This window comes from Amphibalanus amphitrite, unplaced genomic scaffold (genome assembly GCF_019059575.1).
Source record: "Amphibalanus amphitrite isolate SeventyFive unplaced genomic scaffold, NRLGWU_Aamphi_draft 000144F_arrow, whole genome shotgun sequence".
NCBI lineage: Eukaryota > Metazoa > Arthropoda > Thecostraca > Balanomorpha > Balanidae > Amphibalanus > Amphibalanus amphitrite.
In genome coordinates this window covers 4,285-27,786 of record NW_024881639.1, presented here as the reverse complement: position 1 = coordinate 27,786, position 23,502 = coordinate 4,285, and the positions used below count along the sequence as shown (strand labels likewise).

The 23,502-nt window shown below is 48.5% G+C and overlaps 1 protein-coding gene across 11 annotated transcripts; it reads right to left on the bottom strand.

Moving 5' to 3' along the window:
* Window positions 1-551: 551 nt before the first annotated feature.
* LOC122382629 (nicotinamide/nicotinic acid mononucleotide adenylyltransferase 3-like) lies at window positions 552-19,557 on the bottom strand. 11 transcript variants are annotated; one of them, XM_043368201.1, is made up of 9 exons: window positions 19,542-19,557; window positions 16,900-17,016; window positions 16,520-16,608; window positions 15,732-15,866; window positions 15,311-15,484; window positions 14,770-14,871; window positions 13,111-13,262; window positions 12,363-12,523; window positions 552-2,201 (listed from the first exon to the last, which is right to left on the bottom strand). In XM_043368201.1, the coding sequence occupies exons 2-8, from the start codon at window positions 16,976-16,978 to the stop codon at window positions 12,394-12,396; spliced, it is 861 nt and encodes a 286-aa protein (XP_043224136.1). In that variant the 5' UTR covers window positions 16,979-17,016; window positions 19,542-19,557; the 3' UTR covers window positions 552-2,201; window positions 12,363-12,393. The 11 variants fall into 11 exon arrangements, with proteins under 11 accessions (XP_043224136.1, XP_043224142.1, XP_043224143.1 ...); XM_043368207.1 differs by having other exon boundaries at window positions 19,474-19,550; XM_043368208.1 differs by having other exon boundaries at window positions 19,500-19,550.
* Between the last annotated feature and the right edge of the window lie 3,945 nt (window positions 19,558-23,502).

The following is a 23,502-nucleotide window of genomic DNA, read 5'->3' as shown; positions in this document are numbered from 1 at the left end:
CAGTTTCGCCTCAGCCATGTCCGACGATTCAACATAGAAAAGCGGACAGCTTAGCAGGTTAGCATTCTTTAATGCACCGGTTTGTTTACTTTCAAACGACTAACTGTCGCTTTCAACTCTCCCTGAGCTACACGACTATTTCGTCTATAAGATCATATTGGAATTTGATTACCGCGTCTCGAGGTACGAACGTAAATCGTTGGACGGACTAATCCCTCAACAAGCGTCGAGTTTCTAACGGCAAAAGCCCCGGGGCAAACCCGTCATGCCATTTACGGGCGCAGATAGCGGATGTCAGCCAGAGTTTCTCCCCAGCATTGCTGATGAGTTACACAGACCTGAGGATCGCGTTTCTGTCATGAGCCATCCCCGGCGCGCGGCCGCAGTCGTGACCCAAAGAAAATGCCTCCGATCCGCGGACGATGGCCCGTCCATCCACCACATAGTGACCACAGCGACGTCCGTGCGCGGCCGTATTTATGAGTTGCACAACACCATCCGCCAGCAGGATGCAAACCTCAGAGATGCTGCAATACTCAAGAAACTCGAACGTTCGTGCGTGTATGTATTCAACTCCGTCAGCTTTGCACTGTGTTCGTACAGAGACCTCCTCCCGCAATACTTTGTTCTAAAACCGCAGCCGACAAAAATATAAGCTCGATTATCACATTTCGCTGAAGTACTATACACGACTACGTGAAAATCCAAGGCTTGAACAAAGCACAGGATTTTCATGACACATCCGCCAACCCTATTACAGCCCCTGATCAGATCCTGCGAATCCGTTAGCTCGTCCCTATATTGCACGTGATTTAAGTACCTACTACTGAAGAATCGGAGCCTAAAGCATAAAAAGCCGATCTAGTCCTGAGAGGGAGTAAGCGAGGCAAAACATGAAGTAAAAAGCCTGAGTGTGGACACGGATACCGTAGGAATATGTAGAAAGCAGAGATACGAGCATTACCACGTGAGACGCGAGTGTAAAGTAGGGGAGGCAGAAGCAACACTGAGAGCCGAGTGGCGGACGGACAATTTCACTGGAAGCTGGGCGGCAGCCGAGCGCTACATGTCACCGCTGGGTAACGGGAGTCGTTCGTCGAAACAGCACACCTTAGCCTACCTGACTCGAAACGTTCAGCGACGCAACTATCTATCCACCCTATCGACCCACTCCCGATGTTTCCGCCACTTCACGCCAGTCTGCCGCGCTGTCCACTCCACCAACCACCCATCATCCTCTACCATTTCGGTACTACCCTGAGCTGAGCCACAGGCCCTCCGTCGCCGGCACTCCGTCAGAGGTACAGCGTCTAACGGGTCCCGCTCCCCGCCAGCCTCCTTGCCCAGACGCCGCGGCGCGGACGGTGACGCGGGTGTCCTGCGCGGTCAGTTACGTCAGGTGTGCAGCCGAGGCGCGCGCGTCGTGCATATGCTCAAACACGCCGCGGAGATCTCACCAGACCGGTTGTCACGCTGCACGGCACGCATACCGGCCCTCTGACCAACCCTGCGAGGGGCGCGCCCTACCCGCCCTCCGCAGCCGGGCAGCCCGGCCGGCAGCAGCAGCGCGCCGCAGAGCCGGCCGCCCGCCGGTGAGAGCCGCGCCGTCATTCCTGTTGGACGGCGCAGGTGCGCCCGGTCCTGTCGACCCCTCCCGATCTGCCGATCGGCAGCCGTTGGCCGGCTCGCCCGCTCTCACTTTCAGCACGGCACGGGCCGGACACCCCGCCGGCCGTGCAGCGTGCACCAGCGAAAGTCGGCCGGAGACGGCAGGACAGGTCCGACACGGGGCCAGCCGCCCGCACGGACGGCGGTTCAGCGGTTCCGCAGATTCCGGACGCGCCGCTACCGAGTCGCAAACGCTCGCACGTCATTCGTGCGCGCTGCGTGTCGCCGTGAGCTCCGCGCCGACCCAGTGGAGAAGCAGGAGAGCTGTGTGGGAACGCGGTCCGTTACAGCGGCGGACACTAACCGTTCGTGCAGCAGCAGGCGGCGCTACAGAATGCAGAGGGGCGCGGGTCGTCGGGAGGGTCGAGCGGCGGTCGGCCGACCATGCGGGCGGCGGCCTACACATAGTCGCGGCGACTGACGGGGCGCGCCGAGCCGGGCACACAGGTCAGGCAGCCGGGACACGAGGCGCACCCCTTCAGGCGGCCGGCGGCCGGCACCGGCGACGGCGCCTCGCTCCAGGCCGGCGCCGCCTGCGAACCAGCCGACACAGCCGGTCAGCCGGGGGAGGCAGTACGAGGCACAGCACGAGACACCGACTGAGGCACACTACGGGACGAGGCACAGAGCGCGGGACCTGAGAGAGGGCGGGACATACATACAGATCAGTCAGGCGGACATCGATGTTACAGAACTACGTAATACTACAGTCTGACGGAAATCACAGGAGAGCAAGCCATCTTACATTGCATACCGGAAGGGGGAGGGCAGCCAGCGGAGAAATGTATCTACGTAGCACAACTGAGAGCGAGGGAAAGAGAGGACTATCTGAACGCAGCGACCGATAGGTCCATGCCGAACGGGCACCGCAGACGAATTGACCTGAAGACGAGTTAGTAGAGCTTATGGTGGCGAGGACGGGATGGGGGCTAAAAATAAATTAACTGAACAAGGGAGGACATAACGGGCAGAACAGAACATAGTACGTCGGCGTAGAGGAAGAACAGAGAAAAGATGGGCAGGGAAAGACAGGGCTGGTTAACACAAAGCTGGACATTGACAGGACAGGACAGGGAATAACATGACACGTCACGGATGACAGGGAAATAAGCAACGTAAAAAAGAAGGCGACCTTGGTAGCACAAAACAAAACAGATAAGGAGACCGTTTGAGATGAGTGCAATGTTAGCAACTGCAAAACCTGTCCAAACAAACACCACAATCGGCAATTCGTATTTGTATTTGGCACTTACTTGCGGTTTGGCACTCCCACAATCCAGACAGTACAACACTGGTACCAGCAGGGCTTAGCTAGGGAATGCAGTACCTACACTACAGTGCTAATGGTCCTAATTTCACTACCTAACACAGCACTAAGACAACTATCATGTAGTTACTATATGTCCAGTAACTGTGCGTTTAAAACCGGAAACGAATTTCTACAGATACAAATCCCTCTACGGGCTCGGCCGATACATTTCCATACAGTACGCTCATGTCTCACAAAACCCCTACATTAGTTAACACCTAAGGCGAGGTCACGAATATATTAGTATGATGCAAAAAGTGCAAAAACTGTGCGTAGGTTTATACTTCCCCACGACCTGTCCAGTCCACGGTATCATGCAGTATATCCAACCAGTCACGGTCGGAATCACCCATGACGAGATCATCGTCTCTAATTGCACCAGCACATGATTAGAGTCGCAGCACAGGAACAAGAAGCATGGGGCAAGGATGATAATATGAAGAAAGGCGAAATAGACGATAAAATTAGCATAATTGATGAACACCACAGCTAAGCTATAGCGGCAGAAAAACACAGGATGAACGGAAATGAATGCGGTTCGTATTGCCTCGAGAGCATCACCTCAACGCATTCAGGCCTTTCATCACGTGCCACGCGACACCACGATCCACGACCTCATCTTGCATGCCGCACGTAAAGAAGGTGCACTTGGTAAGGCTTTGAGATATTTCCACTTCCTCAACAGCTACCGTAAGGTACGTTCTCAGGATAAGGGTTCCAGCGACCAGTAGCGACGCTCGCCCCAACTGAGAGCGGTTGCGTTCACTCGGTCTGCCAGCTGAGAGCTGAGTCGCCCTGACAGCTGAGAGCTGAGTCGCCCTGACAGCTGAGAGCTGAGTCGCCCTGACAGCTGAGAGCTGAGTCGCCCTGACAGCTGAGAGCTGAGTCGCTCTGACAGCTGAGTCTGACAGCCAGGTGGCCGGTCTGACAGCTAGGGACAATGGATATTCACGTTTCACTGTATCCCAAATTACTGGTGGCTGGAACCCTTATCTTGAGACCAATAACTAGTACCAGATCAGAACATGCCAGCGAAAGATGAATACATATGTCGCAGACAGTCATTTGTAGGTGGCAACAAGTGCGGTGGTACACATAGCACAGCGAACACTTTCAGAAAACCTAAACAGCACAAGCAAAGTGATGATTTCAACTTAATCGAACGATGAGAGAAAGACAGGCATTCTTTGTACGCAGAACGTAAAAATACATCGCACAACAGCCCTGGATAGGAAATGGATAGTTCATTAGTTCAAGTATCACAGCAGGTTTAACGAATCAGCAAAGCAACACTCCACTCAAACCCACGCAAAACCACACATTGTAGCACAAAGAAATGGTTTAGTAATGGCTAAACGGTAGGCATTTTTATTATCTAGCCTTATGAAGCAGCTTTCAGCATGCCCGAAAGAGCCACCTTTTTGGTCAATGGAAGTACCAGCGTCCAGCTGAGAAGTTATGCTTGGCCTTCATCAGTCTCGAGAAAATTACTTCTTTAATATACCGGGTGGCCCAGAAAAAAACGTTCCCAACTTTAAATCAATGTTTCTCAGAAAGTGATGTAGACACAACATTGAAACTTCCAATAGTCAATGCGGCATGCATTTTCAGTAAATGGTATGATTTTTATGTTATTCGGTCAATTACTTTTTAAACGGTTTGTGTTTCTAGCATGCCATGTAAAAGTTACTTTTTTGCTCGATGTTTAATAAAAAATGTGAGTGAACGGGCCACTTCCATCTCGGCACCACAGCCTGCAGCCATGACTGCTACTGGCAACTATGTAGTCTCATTGATGGTTCAGGCCTCAGGGTGACACATTCCCGCTAGCCTTTTTTCCTTATTCGGTCGATTTACTGTTTGATCTTCTTGAAGGGAGGGCGATCAGCAGTAACCCATGCACCGTGCCACTCCGTCTGCTCGAAACAGGACTTGTTAAAACGAATGGCATCCATTAACACTATTTTGCTCAGTATTTGAATATTTGGTACATAAGTGGGACAAAAATATTTAAACTAACAACACACTTGCTGGTTTCATTCACGTGTTCTATTTTTCCATTTTTTCTCACTTGGTACGTCTAAGCCAATCATCACTACCGTTCAACATCGGCAAAAAAATCAAAAACGTCTTACTTAATTCAACATAAGATGGCTGGCTTGAAAATGATGGTACAGGGACCCGCAGTTGCTTCTGTACACACTAGTATTTCAGCGTATTCTTTGCCTGTGACACCGTTGGAGGCGAATTGGGAAATGATTGTGTGCTTATTAAAACCACCATCTGAAGGGCTTTAAACTGATGTGCTGCTCTCCTAATTCAGTGAACTTTTTATGGCTATATCAGCAAAACATTGTTTTCAGCGCTTTTTCCTGCCCCATTCCTTCTGAAACCTGGAACCGCTTATTCCATTCACTCCTGCCATCTGACGATGGTCGTGCTGACTACTAGTTCCGGCGCTAGTTACTGCTCCAGTTTTGCACCCGACACAAACTCAGGCGGCACCGGGCCGTGGCTCGACCATGGGGAGGGTCGGACCGAGCCGACTGCCTGGGGCGCGGTTAGATCGGACGCCCTGCTGGGGAAGGGGACGGGAGTGAGGGGGAGTGGAGGAGGTGGTCACGTGGTCCGTCCAAGCTCGCAGACGACCTGACGTGTCCTGCGCCCAGCCATGTTCCGTGATCCAAAATGGCACGAGAGCTGTGGAATGTCTGGAGGAGACGCTTCGAAAGCGAACTTCAGCAGCACTAATTTACCATATTCTGTGGAGATAAATTAATATTATCTTAATGCAGAAAAAATTGTATGCCCAAGCTGTATAAGCTGTATCTTTTTAAAAGTTGTAAATAGAATTATTTTAGGGACTTGTAGGTTTCGTATACACAGTGAATTGTGTTACAATAAGCCGTTTCGCTGTTATGGTTACTAACTGAAGAGTTATCCTTTTTTCTCACAGGGAATGACAATACAATAACAATATAACAATACGAATAAAACCAGACGTTTCGCACAAAAAAGTGCCTCCGTCAGTGGCAAGAAATGAGTAATTAGGCATACATGTTTTCTTTCGATAACATCGATGAAGTAGTTATCTTTATTTTTTTAAAGATATATTTTCAGCAGTTTTTTAAGCACATCATGGAAGCTTATAAACATTTGTGTATTTTATCGGCAACCCGGCTGGCCAGACCGAGACGGTGCCGCATTTAGTTCTCATCGATGTTAAACCTATACACTTATTTTTCTCCACTGACGAAGGCACGTTGTTGCCGAAACGTTTGGTTTTATTCGCATTGTTTTTTATATTGTCATTGTCCGTGAGAAAAACGTACTCATATGGACTGGTCTCAGTTCATATAGAAATTGTTGCACATTCATCAACACAGATAAAATGAATATTAGCCCTCACCACACATATAAGTAGAGGTAAGTAGACCGCGCCCGCTGTTTTACACCAATAAATCGCGGCAAAGCGAAGGATTGCGACGAGTCTTTGGTGCCCTGGAGTTAATCAATTTTACAACTTCCCGGAAAATTAAATAGCCCTTATCATTTTTGCATCTTGTCTGAGAATTTTAAATCCCTGAACCAAATTACCTTTAACCTGTGATTATTTTTCTCAAGATCATGTCAGGCCAGAATAGTAATTGAAAGTCAGCGCACATCTTCTGTGTGTTTCCATAGTCTTTTCACGTGATTAGGGACGTGACAACATGTGAAATATAATATCTAATTTTTGTCTCATTAATTGTTTTGGGTGCCAAGGTCACGTGAAACTCAGGTTAAGGTCATTTACTTGAAATGATCTCGGTTAACTTCCTTAAATTTACACCTTTTTACTGTGGTTTTTAGGAAGTGTTGGTTTGAAATTTAGCACCCATTTTAGCATTTGAAAACTAGGCATACTTAAGTATCAGTTATAGTGCCTATGCAATATGTTGCAAGGCTGTAAGTGCTGGTTAACATTCGATATAGCCGGCAGGACGCCTAATGGGTGATCTGGCGTGACCCGTCCTACCCCAAATGCTTTGATACATCATCTTTGATCAATGCAAGTGCAAATTCGGAGTCAGAAGCAAGCCAAGTCCCAGCAAACTTCACTTGTAGAAATCCTAGCAGGACCCAATGTTCCGTGCTTTTGGGTTATTAACCTGATCTGGGAGGTCAACCAGTGACCTAGGATCTCAGCATTGACCAGGACATAAAAAAATTGGCTTTTTCTCGTCAGCGATGACCAGAACCCTCAAATCATCGGATTTCTCTCGTCACGAGCAGCACGCTCTTTTTTATTTTTCAGCGAAGCTCTGGCTCTTTTTATCAAGGGCCGAATGGCTGAGGGTTTCTACGCCCCTCCGCTACATGTAAGACGCTGAAAAGAAATGCCTAAAGAGGTGAGGGTTAAATATCGATTGCTTTTTAAGTGCCGAAGCCCGAAACACTTTAATTTACTTCGATAGCAGTTTTTAAGACCAACGAGCTCGAATAATATAACTTCTTGAACAATGTAAGCAACACAAAAAATGAATCGTGAGAGAAGCGGCACAAGATTAATTGAACTATGAGACACTTAATCAAAAACGGCATAGATTAGAAACTGCACCTAACTTGCACTGGTTTTTAAACCTTTTCGTTGCAGACTTGTAGATTAAATTTTAGGATTGATTTCAGCTGATGCTCAAATGGAGCTATTCATTCGTTCATTCATGCGACCATCCAATTCCATTCATAAAAGAAGCCAGTGACAAAATTGTTCATTTTAGATAAGTGTGAAATACAAACTCAATAAAAGTTTAATGATACGGCAAATTTGACAGCTTTTATAATGAACAGACAAATAACTCTAACGAATCAAGGTTGCGAGCCCCAAATAGGGGAAAGTGAGGTATAGATGAGCCAAGGGGCAAGTTTAGCCACCCCATGTTTCTCAGCTCCTATGGCGCTGATTGACTCGAGCTTCCATGTGCCGTTCGCTTACGATGCTGTAGTCTTTCACGTGAGACGGCAACGTTCTCACGCTCAGCACCCGGTAACATGTGGTATCGCCCCTGATAACTAAGACATGTTTTGCCTTTAAAATGAGATGGTTGTTATCTGCGGTGCATGGTTATTTTCCTTAGCGGGTGTCATTAATCGAAAATGGCCACGGGTCGGGCAAGATGAGCCATTTTCACCTGGGGGAAGATGAGCCGGATAAGCCATTGTTGTCTCCGCTGTCGAAAACCAAACTGAGCTGCGCTTGTATCTGCTGAATAAAAATGGTAGGAAATTGTTTTTCTTTGTTGATTACACAAGTTGTAAGTGATTTGCAGATTATCTGAAGGATAAAATGATTTCTTTCGTGATAGAAAATTAACGAGTTATTGGAAGGCTTAAAACAGTCACTTTTTGATGGAGGAAAAAACTTTGCCATAAGTATGTATGCCATGGAGTAAATAAAAGAGCCCACTCTTCGCCGCGCCCGGGAAAAGAAGAGGTTCGCTTTTTCCATCCATGCTCAACTTTCCCCACGACGTGTCTCAACTTACCCCGCCCATGGGGTAAGATGAGCAACGTGCAAGATGATTTTTGACGTAGCCTTTCAGTACAAAAATAAGCGGTATGAAACATTTCTGGCCACCATTACATGCGCAATGTCTACTCTGTCCGTCCAACTCGTAAACGCATAAAAATGATCAGTAAGTTAGCCTGTAGCTTACGAAAAACAAAAGCGGCTCAACTTACCTCATTCTTCCCTACGTTACACAATTGAGGGCATTTTTTTTTAGGCCATCACAGTATTTGTCAACAATGGTTGTTTGGGGGGGGGGGCTGGAGAGGGTGGTTACTGGCTCATAAACTGTCCCCCCCCCCCCAAATAAAAGAAAACGAAACCGATCATCCGCGAAAAGAACTATTGAGCTCGAACCAAGGTGACGAATCGATTTATAGGTATGCAGGATGACTAACGATGCCACTTTTTGACTTCTTGTGTCAAATAAATTCCATCATCTGGATAGCACGTCAACATTCTATTTGACATTTTACAACAAACGTATACTATTTGGCGCGACTAGCCTCATAAACGTTCTGAAACTAAAACCGTTTCTTCACAATTAACTTGGACCACGTCATCCCAGCTTATGCACGACAAAAATAAAATAATGCTTCAGGATCACTGGCCTGAATTCGAATGCTTAAAGTTTACTCAAAACCGGTGTGGCTGAGGCACTCTTCGCTACATCTCGTGACGGCCACCATTGTGTTTCATTTTTCGGTAAGCTATAACTTAATAAGGAAAGGATTGGTGAGTGGGTTGAAAATAGCCCCCCTCCACCCCCCCCCTCCTTCTTCTGGAAACATAAGTAATCGAAAGATCTGGCGATGGTTTATCCACCTCCTCTGCCGCCGCGCTGCGAGGCCTCGATTCGTTCGGTATGTGGCTTCCTGAGCGGTCCTTCCCGGAGGCAAGGTGAAAGGTCATGGCCTGTATCAGAAATTTATACGTTGCTGAATATGTTTTATAGTTCTTCCAAGGCTTTGCACACCGTTTTATTATATCGGATAAACATTGCACTTTCTTGTCAATCAATACATTTAAAGAAAACTTGATCATAATCTTATACTGCGGCAATTGTAGTTCTGCTTACGGTTGCCTCTTTATGATACGGGCCACCACCACCTCCACTGCGCTGGAGCTCAGGCGTTCTACCCCTCCCCGCTACGGACCGGCCCTCGGGCTAGGTGTGTTAGTACTGAGCGCAAACCTGTAGTAGTCACGTGACTTTCATTCACGTAGCGGGAATGGAAGCTATAGGCGATACCAAGGACGGGCTCTGGGGAGGCAACCGGCGCGGAAAAATAGCACGATTGTAGTTTTGGAAGAATATCTGTTGCGGTAAGAGGAATTATACAAAACATACGTGCTAGGAGCAAACATGTGTTATTCCTCCATACTTTGCGCTACATTTCCTTTCTCCAATGGCCAGCACTTACCAAATAATAGCGCAATTCTAAATTGGTAATATATGTGTACAGTAGCAACTGCGGGTCCCTGTACAGTGTTATAATTTGGCATACCAATGCGCCAAGAAGTGACGCACCCTTGATGAAAATTTTGGCTCGTTATTTGACCTCGAACCTGAGATATAGGCCTCCAAAGTTCGGAACGTTTTTTTTTTTGGGCCACCCGTGCGTATGAATTATCGCAGGTAGAGTAACGTTAATGCCGTGTCGAACTTCATTGAGAGCCGAAAATCGAAACTCAGCCTTCATAATAAAATAAGAAAAGAAAAAAAAAACGTTTCCAACTTCCGTGTAGCCACACCCTTTGCACATTTACCACCAAGCGAAGCTCAACGAGGATCCACTGAACGTTTTGACACATATTTGGCACCTTTAATTAGTTCCAGACAACCCTTACAGGTATCCTTCACGTGGCTTGCAATACCCAGCTTTCAGAGCTCAATACGCCACTATCCCATATCCCTCCCATATCCATAGCCTTTCAACGATCATCGCGTATAAAGCTACCTCATATGTCAAACATGAAATCTACAAATGTCAAAAGTGGGGACTACGTGCCCCTAGAACTTCATAGGCGGCGTGCAGGGTCGGAAACGCAGACCGAGCATTGCATATTGCAGGCTCGAGGCCATCGTACATATTACGAGTATGTACAATCATACACAGACACAACAAGCAGGTGGCGCTAGCTACGACCAGTCCGCAGGTTAGTACATCAATCAGAAGATGTCAGCCAATCAATTTACCGGCCATTAAACCCGTATCATGCTGGATATGATTGTCTCACAGTACGTCATGAGCCAAGCTGTGGATAAACAATTTTACGCATATGCTGAAATGCAGGTAAAGATAGCTGAATGTGCTTATCAGAAAGTAGAAACCAATAGAGAAACTGGAGATGAGGTAAATAAATGAGCGTGTAACTTAACAATGAGGATGGATAAGAAAACAATTCCATCCAAAAGTTACTTCATATCGATCTTATCGATTCACTATCGAAGCGAATCCTTTAAAAACTACGCATTTTCCATAAGAAAGCTTATAACTTGGCAGCTTGGCTGCAGCTGCGTTCTTTGTACCTATTCTACGGAAGGCCTCGACCGTTTGGCACACTACAGAAGCACATAAGCAGGGGAAATCACAATACAACTTCAGCGCCATAAATATTACCAATCGGTGGAGCACAGGTAATGGGTCATATTTAGACATATACAGGGGTGCGCTCATTCGAGCGGCGAGAAGTCTTTCTCCCGCGAGCCACATCAGCCGGCCGTGTAGTCTGCTCTGCCTTCCCTGCCCGCTGTGCCGTCTCAGTCGGCCGCGAGGTCTGCTGTGCCGTCTCTGCCCGCCGCGGTGCCTTTCGTGCCTTCTCTTTCCGCTGTGACGTCTGCTGTGCCTTCTCTGACCGCTGTGACGTTTGTTGTGCCGTCTCTGTCGGCCGTGGCGCCTGCCGTACCGTCTTTGCCGGCAGTTGAGTTTGTTGTGCCGTATCTGTGCGCATTGGCCTGTGTTGTTCCGTCTCTGTTTGCCGTGTCGTCTGTTGAGCCCTCTCTTTCGGCCGCGCCCCCTGCGTCCACCAGGCCATCTGGTGCGCTGACAGCGGCGCGCCCGTCGGCCGGCTCTGTCAGAGATACGTCTCTCGGCCGCCGATCACGACGATACCGTCCTCCCGCACCTCGATCCGGATCAGCTCCCCGTCCGGATACGGACCCTTCTCCGGGCCGACCGGACCGGGGGCGCCACTGGCGGAAGGAGGCTCGCCTGCAGAACTCGTCTGGGAGCGTCCCTGGTCCGCGCTTATAGACGGGGAAGGCGGCGACGGCGGCGGCGGATTGTCGTCACCGCCCAGCTCGTCATTGGAGTTAGTGTTGATATCAGGCAGTGACGTGCAGTTCATCTGCACGATTCTTTCAGGAAGAGGTGGCGGCGGCTCGACCTTTCCGACCCTCTCGGTTTCTGTATTAGTCGGCGGCTGCTCGCAGCCCCCACGGTCGGTGGTGTCCCTCTCCGAGGCCGGCACCGGCTCGGAGTCGGTCCCGTTCGGGTCGCCGTCGCAGCCCCGTCCGTCCACACCAGCACGGTCCACCTGGTTCGGCTCGGAGGTGCCTCGATCAGTAGTATCCTCACTCGGTGACGCGCGAGGCTGCTGCCCGTCCAAGCCCCGTTCACAGTCTCCCTCCCTCTGGGCCGCTATGTCGCCATCCCGAGACTCGTGAGGACCCGGCTGGTCACCGTCTCCGTTCGTTTCACAGTCACCTTCCTCGGACTGCCGCGGCCCATCACCCTCCCCGTCATCTGCGCATTGTCTGAACGTGTCCACCGCCGTCTCCGAAGGCCCCCGACCGCCCTCCCCCTCCGGCAGCCCGTCGGCCGCGACGCTCACCTTGGCTGCAGGCTCGGGGCGCACGCGGCGGCTAGAGCCGGGCTTCTTTTCGCCGGCTCGCTTCCAGGTCCGGCCGCGCACGTTTTCCGACGGCGGGGTCGTCCGCGGCGTCTGTGCAGATGTCGGCTGTGCCGTTTCGCACGCCGGCTGCGAGCGGTCGTCTGGAGTGGTGCCGGGGGTGGTCAGAGTGACGGTCGGCCGCGACTCGCAGTAGGTCATGTCCACATCGCACGGTGACGGGGTGAGGAACGAGGGTGGCATACCGGGCACCAGCAGCAGCGACAGAGGCCGCACGTACTCACTGCGCGTCCACGGCGGCCGCAGGGGCAGACAGAGCCAGACTCAGTCAGCACAGTACGGGAGCAGGGAGGGGCAGGCGCGACACAGGTGGTGCCCCCAGATACGATGCAGATCAAGGTGACGGCACACTTGATTGGCATATCATGACATATTTTTCTATGAGGTTACCAAAAAATGCTAGGTAACTTCAATCAGTAACAATTTAATATGAAGCGCACACTTTAACGTTAAACCTAAGGTGAAAACTATAGAAATAGCCAACGTTCAAATGCAGCTTGCTTCCACAAATGACAATGGAACAGGCCTATCACTCTTTTAATAATTCGATTGCAGTGATCAATTAAAAAAGCGACAAACACAACAACCCTCGCTTTAGTACCCCAAAAGCACGCCTCAGCTGCTAACTGCAGTCTCTCTCCATGACTTCCCCGCCGCCCCCGCCGCTCACCTGCTGGCCCCGTACAGGCCACGCTGGTGTACATAGTTGATGACCGGGTCGGGCATCAGGTACTTGACGCTCTCACACCGGCCCAGCGCGCGGCGGATCCGCGACGAGCTCACCTCGTTGGCGATCCACTCGGTCACCAGTTCGATGTTGCGCTGGGGGCAGCGGAGAAAATGTACACTTAGTCACCAGGACAGAGGAGATATCCACTCGGTTACCAGTTCGATGTTGCGCTGGGGGCAGCGGAGAAAATGTACCCTTAGTCACCAGGACAGACTAGGAGATATCCACACGGTTACCCTCTGTTGTGCTGGAAACAGGAGAGATATTATCTACGTTAATTGCTCAAAGCTGACAAATAACATCAATATTAACCCGCGCACCGACGGGGGTCTGCGCCAACTTCGCACCGACGGGGGGGGGGGGGCGGATGACCGCCCCTCTGAGATCTCGAGAACGAAGCAAGATAGCGACAAGCGGTAAACGGCATCGGATACGCACGGCCAAGATCTACAATTTTTACTAAGGTCATTTTCAGGTCAGGTCAAAGATGACGTCACAGGGGTCGAAAAAGTCAAAATGGCGGCGCTAGATATGGAGAGTTTTTCTCGAATAACTTTCGAATTAGTCAAGATGGGAACAAACTAAGGGCATCATCGTGATCCTCTCGTCAATCCGCATCGAATGATATATATGTTGACCTCGAAAGGTCAAGGTCAAAGGTTGACCTCAGGTCACGTGACCTCGAGGTCATCATGTATATCATTCGATGCGTCTTGACGAGCTGAACACAATGAGACCATCAACGCGTCTGTATCTTGTTCCTGTACGGAGTTATTGGCCAAAAACCTTTGGTGACCTTTGATGACGTCACATGACCTCACAGCTGCCCAACAGCAAAACAGACCTCAAGGTAGTGAAGGTTGATCGTATATGAAGTCATGTATGGTATATGGGGCCATTCCGACCCGTTTTAGTGGTAAAAACAGGGAGTTGATTTTTCCCCCATTGACTTATAATGGGGAGGTCGCGAAATTGACCTGACCTTAGGTCACCGATATCAAAATTCCGAGATATACAAATTGTAGCTACTAATGACCTAATAATATCCTGCGACTTTCAAAGGCCTCCGACATCTACTGTAGCTCTGGCACGGTGACAAAGTTGCAAAAAAGTGACTTGAGGTTGGGTCATTCAAAGTGACCTGGTGACCTGACCTTAAAAGATAGGAGGTTCAAACTTGCACACCATGTGTAAAATTGATGAGGTTATAGTCATACCAAATTTCGCGGCGCGTAGCGCCGCGGTTTTCCCGCTATTCGCGAAAAACCTCAGGGGGGGGGGGCGGATATCCGCCCCCCGTCGGTGCGCGGGTTAAGTCAATTCTCACCACAAGCACCGCTGAACATTCTACCAGGAAATGCTCAATGAATTCATGTTCTAGATTTAGCTAGGATCATACAATGACCAGGAGGGAAGGCGAGTGTAATAAGAACAAAAGCATTATTCAGGACGTCCACCAAATACAAATACATACACGTTGCGTCATTAAACCTGTCTTGAACTGACACCCGCAGCGGGTTTGCAGATGCAGCGGGTGACCCGCTGCAGTTGGCGGCTCCTTCAGCCGCACCCGTCATTAATCTAGCCCCCAAAACGTACCTGCAGTCGGGTGAGGACGTCCGACTCGTAGATGAACCTCAGAGGGTTGCTGCCCTCCCTCGTGATCACCACCAGGCCATAGCCGCCGACAATCGCCTCGATCTGAAGATAGAAAGGCAGCAAATGACCAACTGCTGCCGAGACCTGAGCATTGTTTGGTCGCTGTTGTCAAAAGTGTCTACAAAACACACTATATGGGCGGTTACGTGCCAGTTCACAAACCAGTTAGCAGTTCACAAGGGCCAAGCAAAGACTGTGTTCTTTTCGAATAACGGAACGAGCAACTCGAGTAAGTTGCATCGATGATTGAAAGAACAATTATTCGTTATCATAAAAAGCTACTACCGAACAGCTCCCTGGATAACCATTATGACAGCCGAGTAATTCATTACGGACGAGTTCATAATTTTAACGATCCTGTTGAATGTTGCTGTTCCTACGATCAAGCTAGGAAATCCAAATACCCGTAACAGCGTCCCTGAACTGAGGACAGCGCTACTGTGCCAGTAACAGCGTTTCCCGACATCGCCGCATCACTCACATCCTCGTCTTTCCAGAGTCCGGGTCTGTCGAACGACTCGAGCAGGTCGCCGCCGCAGAGCAGTTTCACGTGCAGCTGCTCGGAGCCGAGCTCGCTCGCCCAGGACAGGCCGTCCGTCCGCTGGCGCTTGGTGCTGTTGTCCAGGTTACCGTTCACGATGGAGTCGATCAGCTCCTGTAACGGCAGCGGATACACATCATCGTGTTGGTACATGCACATTGCACTGCCCGCCAAGGTCGCAGAATATTTGATGATTTGTTGTGCATTAGTACTCAAAGAAGCCAGAAAATGTATCCACCCGACAAGAGAAATTATCCATCTGTTTTCGGTAGGCAGCTGTGTGTCGCGGTATACTACTGACTCCAATCACTGACGCTCCCCGTAGTTTCGCTCGGCGGTGCTGTGAGAACGCTCCGTTTACCTGGTGGTGGTGCAGCACCTGCCGCGTGGGCGTCCAGCCGGTCTGGCGGCACTCCCAGTCGGAGAGGTGGATCCAGTTGGAGGTCTGCAGCGAGCGGCGCACCATCTCGCACCGGTCCGACGCCGAGGCCAGGTCCTGCGGCCGCAACCCCAACGGTCGGACACGGCCCGCGACCGTACACTACCAATGACACGGCTGGACACTTTGGTGGGATAAGGCAGGCACAAGGGCACTGCAGACGGACACAGTCAGATACTATAGTACGATGAGGCAGGAGTTACGACATCACAGACGGACACGGTTGGATACTATGGTAGGATAAGGTCGGAGTTAGTTTAGAATCCGGACACCAAGGTCGGAGGTTCGACACCACGTTCAAATGCGGATGTTATTCGTACACTACTGGCGAAAACGGTCAGAGCTCGAGCGTTCAGTTGAGTTCGGATGGAAGGTATGATCAGAGTTAAGACACTTCGGTCAGAATTCGGACGTTGCAATCGGGAACGCTTGGAATTCGGACATTGCGGCGGTCAGAAAAAGGGCGCTACAATCGAATTCGTTAGAGTTAGGACACCAAGATCAGGAACAAAGCAACAGTAAACGCGGCGTCAGTCGTCCCATATTCCCCGTTTGAGCGTTTGTCATTGAATGATGATATTGTAAGCTGACGAAACAATGAAAATGTAGCCTGATACTGCTTAGTGCTTATCAAATGATTAATGTCAATGAAGAAAAATCCCTAAGACTGTATATCTTTTCTAGTTAAGGAAGGACCAACCAAACCTTACCTTCTTTCCATAGGAGTCATGCACTGGAGACATGAGTCCAGCCACCACTTGGTACTTGCCCATTCTATGAAGGTAGTCTCTGGCTATCTCTGTTGGAAGAGACAAGTTTGGGCATTGCTGCATCAGATAACCATGAACACTAAACAGCTTATAACCAACATTAATGATGAAAGTGATATATTGGTTGACAGCACTCGTTTAGCCAATTATTCATCCTAGGGCCCCAGATCTAACTTGAGAAAAAAAAAACTATGTAGGTACAAATGTAGGCATTCTTTTGCTGGGACCTAGGAGAAAACAATTTTAAATATGAAAACAATAAAGTGAAAAAGACAGCTAGTCATATTACAAACCAAGCCACAAATACTCATTGACATTACCAAATATCCTTAGATGCATATGGGTTGGTGGATTGAAGGACCCACAGGCAAGAAGAATTATCTTCTTTGGGGTGGTCATGTTGTCTTGTTCCCTTGGCTTCAGGAAAACTGTAGCATCTGCAAACATTGCAGAAATTGAATTAACATGTTTAAACACTACTAGCTATCAAATCACTACAGATCAAGTGACACTGATGAAAGCATGGGCATCTATTTCACTCTATCGTGCATGTCATTTGTAGCAAGTCTTCCTGATCATTGGAATGGAATACTGGTCTACTCTAATATCATGAGCATCAATTTGCAATAGTAGGTACCTACTACCTATCCTGACTGGTAGTTCAATGTGTTACTTTGTACTAAGAGGGTGTTTGATTTAAGTGGCTTGTCCAACATTGCATACACAGAAATATGTAATATACGATGAATTTTTAGTGGGATAGTGACTCGTGCTGGGCTGTCATTTAATTGGTAATGTGATGAGCCTAGTCAGTCTCAGACCAGACTGCAAAGCAAGGTATCTCGTGTCAACACAATCTCATTGGTGCAACAGAGACACACAGCTGGTGTGCTGTGTCAGTGTCGCGCGGATTTATTGTGGTGTGGTAGCGGTGCAGGTTTAGAGTGGAGTGGTGGAGGCTCTAACTGGGTGCAGTGCTGGAAATGAGGCCGCTTTCTGGTCCCGGCGTTTTATTCTCCTCGCGGGTTAATCCCGTCCAGCGTTTAACCTTTCGGGTCCCACTCAGGGTCGTGGTTGTTTTCGCCGCTCGCCCTAGTCGATATGCAAAGTTAATAGTCACACAAAGCTTATTTAGGGCCAGCCAAACCAGTCTAGTCTGGAGTTACTGTTAAATGTATGCATATAAATTAAAGTAAAAGGTTTTGTAGAATCGATTAATTTCGAAGTCGTATATTCAGAGGCCCCAAATAAACTTCGTGCGACTATCAACTTTGCATCTCGAATGGGCCGAGCGGCGAAAACAACCGCGGCTCTAAAAGGGTCCCGAGAGGCTAAGCGCTAGACGGGGCGAACTCACCCGGAGAATAAAACGCCGGGACCAGAAAGCGGCCTCATTTCCAGCACTGACTGGGTGCCATGCAAATATGCTGTTCTGACAAAGTTATCAATGGAAATCATTAATCTGAAACATAAATGGTTAGCCAAGTGCAACTTGCCCTCTCATTGCAATTTTCTCCATAAAAACAAATGTTTCATGAGTTTGTGGGAAGATTTATAAGCTGTGTTTGGTGAAACCCCTTTAGGCTGGTGCAGATTTCCAGCCTGGTTGATGTCAGCTGGTGGCTGGTGCATATTTGTCACCCTGGTTGGTGAAGCTCATCAGCCATGCTACCATGCTTTGCATTTATAGTCTGGGCCTGAACAGGGAGCCTAGATGTTTGGAAGCCAAATCAAAACTGTTAATGTTTACATGAGGCGACAACACCAAAAAAAAGATTGAAAGGCCACACACAGACAACTGCTCAATACACATTGATATAGAAATAAACATAGGTAACACAATCAACACAGCACTGGTGACATCATAGCTTCTACTACAGTGATATCTAGGTGGTGCTTCAGGACAGAGCGCAGCAGTGCGCTGCACGCGTCAGCATGTTGAGTATCCATGGAAACATCACAAACTTGGAAGCCTCGCAATGCTGAAGCGTCAAGCCAAATTAGTCTTGAAAGCCCACAAACACCGCACCAGCACGCTGCGCGGCTGCAGCTCATGCTGTTCGGATAGTGAAACAGGGCTCTAATTTACAGTAGGTAACCTAACCACCACAAGACTGATGCTGAGTTGATGCCTGATGACATCAGCACTTGCACTACTGCTAATATTTGCAATACCGATATATGTTGACTTCCACGTACCCAGCAAAAGTATGAAAAAACAAGGATTTGATATAGATACCGGGGTTACATGAGCGATCCGTTCCAAATACGCACTACGCTAATGCGCATCAGCTCCCCACAAACGGATCTACGGCACCGGTTACATGAGACTAATTCGTTTTATCTACGTCAAACGGATCTTGTTTGGCTCACCCGGGCTGACTCCTCGACGGCCGGTAATTCGCATCACAAACGGAATAGGATTAGCGTACAGTCATGGCGCAGTTGCGGCATTTACCGGGACGACTGAGCTAAATTTTAAATACTTGTATCATTTGATAGGCTCAAAACATTTAAAACTAACATGAAATCAAAAAATGAAAACAAAGTTTTCTTGTTTTAAGTCAGTGGGCACTGATTCGCCATGCAGCGACAGCAGGGTGGTCAGAAAAAATTATCTATCAAAATATTTCATTCATTTTATTTCACATGCAAAGACTAAACCAAAATACCAACATTTTTTTTGCTATTTTCTACGAGGCAGCCAATAAAAAAATGCTTAGTATTTTGCATTTTGACGCTTCCAGTCAGCAAAGAATAGTTCTTGTGAAATACGGCCCGAATCGTGTGCCTCGGACGGTGCCTCGGACGTTTCGGTTACATGAGCGATCCGTTCCAAATACGCACTACGCTAATTCGAATCAGCTCCCCAAGAACGCATTCAGTGCACCGACTACATGAGCAAATTCGTATCAGTGACGTCAAACGGATCTAGTTTGGCTCTCGGCCCGATGCGCATTACAAACGGAATAGCATACAAATGTGGCGCACTTCCGTAGCAATAGAGGTGACTAAATTAAAAATTTATTATCTTATGTCTTTTTTGCATTTAATCTGCTCAAAACATTCTCAATTAACTTAACAAAAAAAGTTGAACATAAAGTTGTCTTGCTTTGACTCATTGGGCCATTGCCTCTCTTGATTCGTCTGTAGTGCTGTCAGAAAAATGTTTCAACTGAAATTATGTGGATATTTACTATTTGGTTTTCACTATATTTATTGTTGAAAACTTAACAAAATACCGACATATTTTTTTAAATATTATTTCAAAGGAAGAAAATGAAAAAATACCTATTATTTTGCATTTTAATGTTTCTTTTTGCGAAGAAATAGTTCCTGTAATACGTATCTTGGTCCTATTCGCTTCTAAGCCTCTTTCCCAGCGGATTTTGTTCGGACCGCCGATTCGTATTAGCAGGTGGATACATGAGTCGGTAGTACGCTCCTGATTCGCATTAGCGGTGAATCCGATCGTGATACGTATTTGCTTTGCTCATGTAACCGCGGATCGGATCGCCGATTCGTACTAGCAGGTGGCTACATGAGTCGGTAATGCGTTCCTAATTCGAATTAGCGGCTAAATACGTATTTACTGTGCTCATGTAACCCCGATAAGAGATGGCCTTGGATTTAATCACATCAAAGGTTAACAATTTGCAGCAAAACTTAAACAATTTCAACCAATCGATGCCGTAACCGGACAAATCTTCGTATGGCATTTCTTCGTCGCGCAATATTTCGTCCGCATTTCTTCGTCCGCAAATCTTCGTCGGCGCATTTATTCGTGTCGCATTACTTCGTCTCGCATTTCTTCGTAGGTGCAAAAATTCGTAGCGCATTTCTTCGTATCCGCATTTCTTCGTCGGCGCATTTCTTCGTCAAGCATTTTTTCGTCCACGCATTTCTTCGTCTACGCAAATCTTCGTCCGCATTTCTTCGTCCACGCAAATCTTCGTCTCCGCAAATCTTCGTCCGCAAATCTTCGTCCCCGCAAATCTTCGTCCGCAAATCTTCGTCCGCATTTTTTCGTCCACGCATTTCTTCGTCTACGCAAATCTTCGTCCGCATTTCTTCGTCCCCGCAAATCTTCGTCCCCGCAAATCTTCGTCCGCAAATCTTCGTCCGCAAATCTTCGTCCGCAAATCTTCGTCCGCAAATTTTCGTCCGCATTTTTCGTCCACGCATTTCTTCGTCCAATCAAATCTTCGTCCGCAAATCTTCGTCCGCAAATCTTTGTCTGCGCTATCTTCGTCTCCGCAAACACTCGTCCACAAATGTGGTTCAATAAAACCATGAAGAAATATCAGACAGTCAAGTGAATGACGAATTTGATGCATGGAATGGATGATCGAAACTTTTGAAGTCAGGTAGATGAGGTCAGTCAGGTGAAGCTATTGTATTTGGAGCCGGCAATTGTAACATTCCATATCATTTGTGTCCCGGACATTCTTTTTTTCGCGGTCGTTGAATGACAATATATATATAATCTCTTGTACCTTTTCGCCGGCATGGCGGCGGAACGGGGAGGGCACCGGGGCACCGTTCCCCTCTTTAATTTTGGCCTTTTAACAGTAGCCCTATGGGCGTTGCATGGAAAGCATATTGGACCAAAAGTCGGCAGTGCCGTGCCCCCCCCGTTAATTGAAGATGTTCCGCCGCTAGTACTGCCCGCCGGACCTATTTGTTTTCTACGGTACACGCCGGCCGAGGGGGCGGGTACGACCCCCCCCCCCCCCCATCGCCGTTTCGCCACTGGTGGAGCTAGCGCGTCGCGGAAAAAAACGAGCGTGTGCGCCGTTACGAGCCGCAGAGATTAATACCCGATTTTAAGGCCTTCTAGGTCAGGGGTCGGCATACGGCCCGCGGGCCGGATCCGGCCAGGTGGGTGACGGTTGGATCCGGCCCGCGACCATCTGACGTCCGGCCCGCGGCTGGTATCAGCGACTTACATCGTGTTCCGGCCCGTCCCCCCCCCCCCACACACACACACCGCCTGGAAGGTTAAGCGAGCAGACCACGTGAAGCCGCCAAGTGCACGCAGCTGCAGCAGTCGTTGATGCTGCGCGCAAAAGCTGCTGACCAAATCTTACCGTAGCAAGTTTTGTCTAGAAGTAGAATTAGACAAAAACACCCGCAAATGGTGTTTATAAACTCATGAAGTGTGCGAAGGAAGAACTGTTGTGCCAAAGCACATTTGAGTCACTTTTATATCGGAGTCGATTTATGAAGGAACCGCGGGCCGGAACACGATGTAAGTCGCTGATACCAGCCGCGGGCCGGACGTCAGATGGTCGCGGGCCGGATCCAACCGTCACCCACCTGGCCGGATCCGGCCCGCGGGCCGTATGCCGACCCCTGACCTAGAAGGCCTTAACCCTATTAGTGGCAGGGGGGGGTTGTTTTTATCCACCCCTCAGGTTTTTCGGGTGTATCTCCGAAACCGCTGAAGCTACGATGCTGAAATTTTCTGACTTTACCTAAAACTAAATTGGACACATTCCCTGAAAATTTCAAGTTCATAACTTTACCAGGGGCGGCTCCAGGGCACTGGGAATTGGGGGGTCCTATTCGTGAAGCGAGTCATTTGGGCGAAGATCACGATGCTGCACCAGTTTTACGAACAGTGAATGAAAGGTATCATGTGATAACATACAAAGTTATTGTGCATCCTCTTTTGACACGTTTTTGCTATAATAGGCGGATCCAGGCGTCCAAAAAGGGGGGTTATTTTTTACCTCCCAACATAGGTGCCATGACACCGCGTATGCATGACCAATACAATTTTAGTCGTTCTCTCATAAGAAAATTGTAACATAACAAGACCATTGCCACCCTTTTTAGAAACAATACCAACAAAAACCTTATTTACTATACTTTTTGTGTACCCCCAATCTCAATGATCTGTATCCGCCTATGATTTTTGAAAATGCATATTTTTAGGATCCATGTGAATTCCTGGTTCATTCTCTATCGATCGGCAAAAGTTGCGTTAATATTGGTTCAGAAACCTGGCCGTGATAAACAGTCTAAAATGTATCTGCAATTTGCCCGTTTTTACCCCCCTCTACCCCCTATTGACATTTTTTAATTTTTTTTTTTTAGAAATGTAGATCTCGTTGAGCCAAATCGAATGCCGTTTGAATTTTGAAAATCGGCCGGTTAGATCTCGAGATATCAAGGGGGGGGTCGTAAACAGCCCCCCTGCCACTAATATGGGGTAGCCAGGAGCCTGCCACTAATAGGGTTAAAATCGGGTATTAATCTCTGCGGCTCGTAACGGCGCACACGCTCGTTTTTTTCCGCGACGCGCTAGCTCCACCAGTGGCGAAACGGCGATGGGGGGGGGGGGGTCGTACCCGCCCCCTCGGCCGGCGTGTACCGTAGAAAACAAATAGGTCCGGCGGGCAGTAGCGGCGGAACATCTTCAATTAAGGGGGGCACGGCACTGCCGACTTTTGGTCCAATATGCTTTCCATGCAACGCCCATAGGGCTACTGTTAAAAGGCCAAAATTAAAGAGGGGAACGGTGCCCCGGTGCCCTCCCCGTTCCGCCGCCATGCCGGCGAAAAGGTACAAGAGATTATATATATATTGTCATTCAACGACCGCGAAAAAAAGAATGTCCGGGACACAAATGATATGGAATGTTACAATTGCCGGCTCCAAATACAATAGCTTCACCTGACTGACCTCATCTACCTGACTTCAAAAGTTTCGATCATCCATTCCATGCATCAAATTCGTCATTCACTTGACTGTCTGATATTTCTTCATGGTTTTATTGAACCACATTTGTGGACGAGTGTTTGCGGAGACGAAGATAGCGCAGACAAAGATTTGCGGACGAAGATTTGCGGACGAAGATTTGATTGGACGAAGAAATGCGTGGACGAAAAATGCGGACGAAGATTTGCGGACGAAGA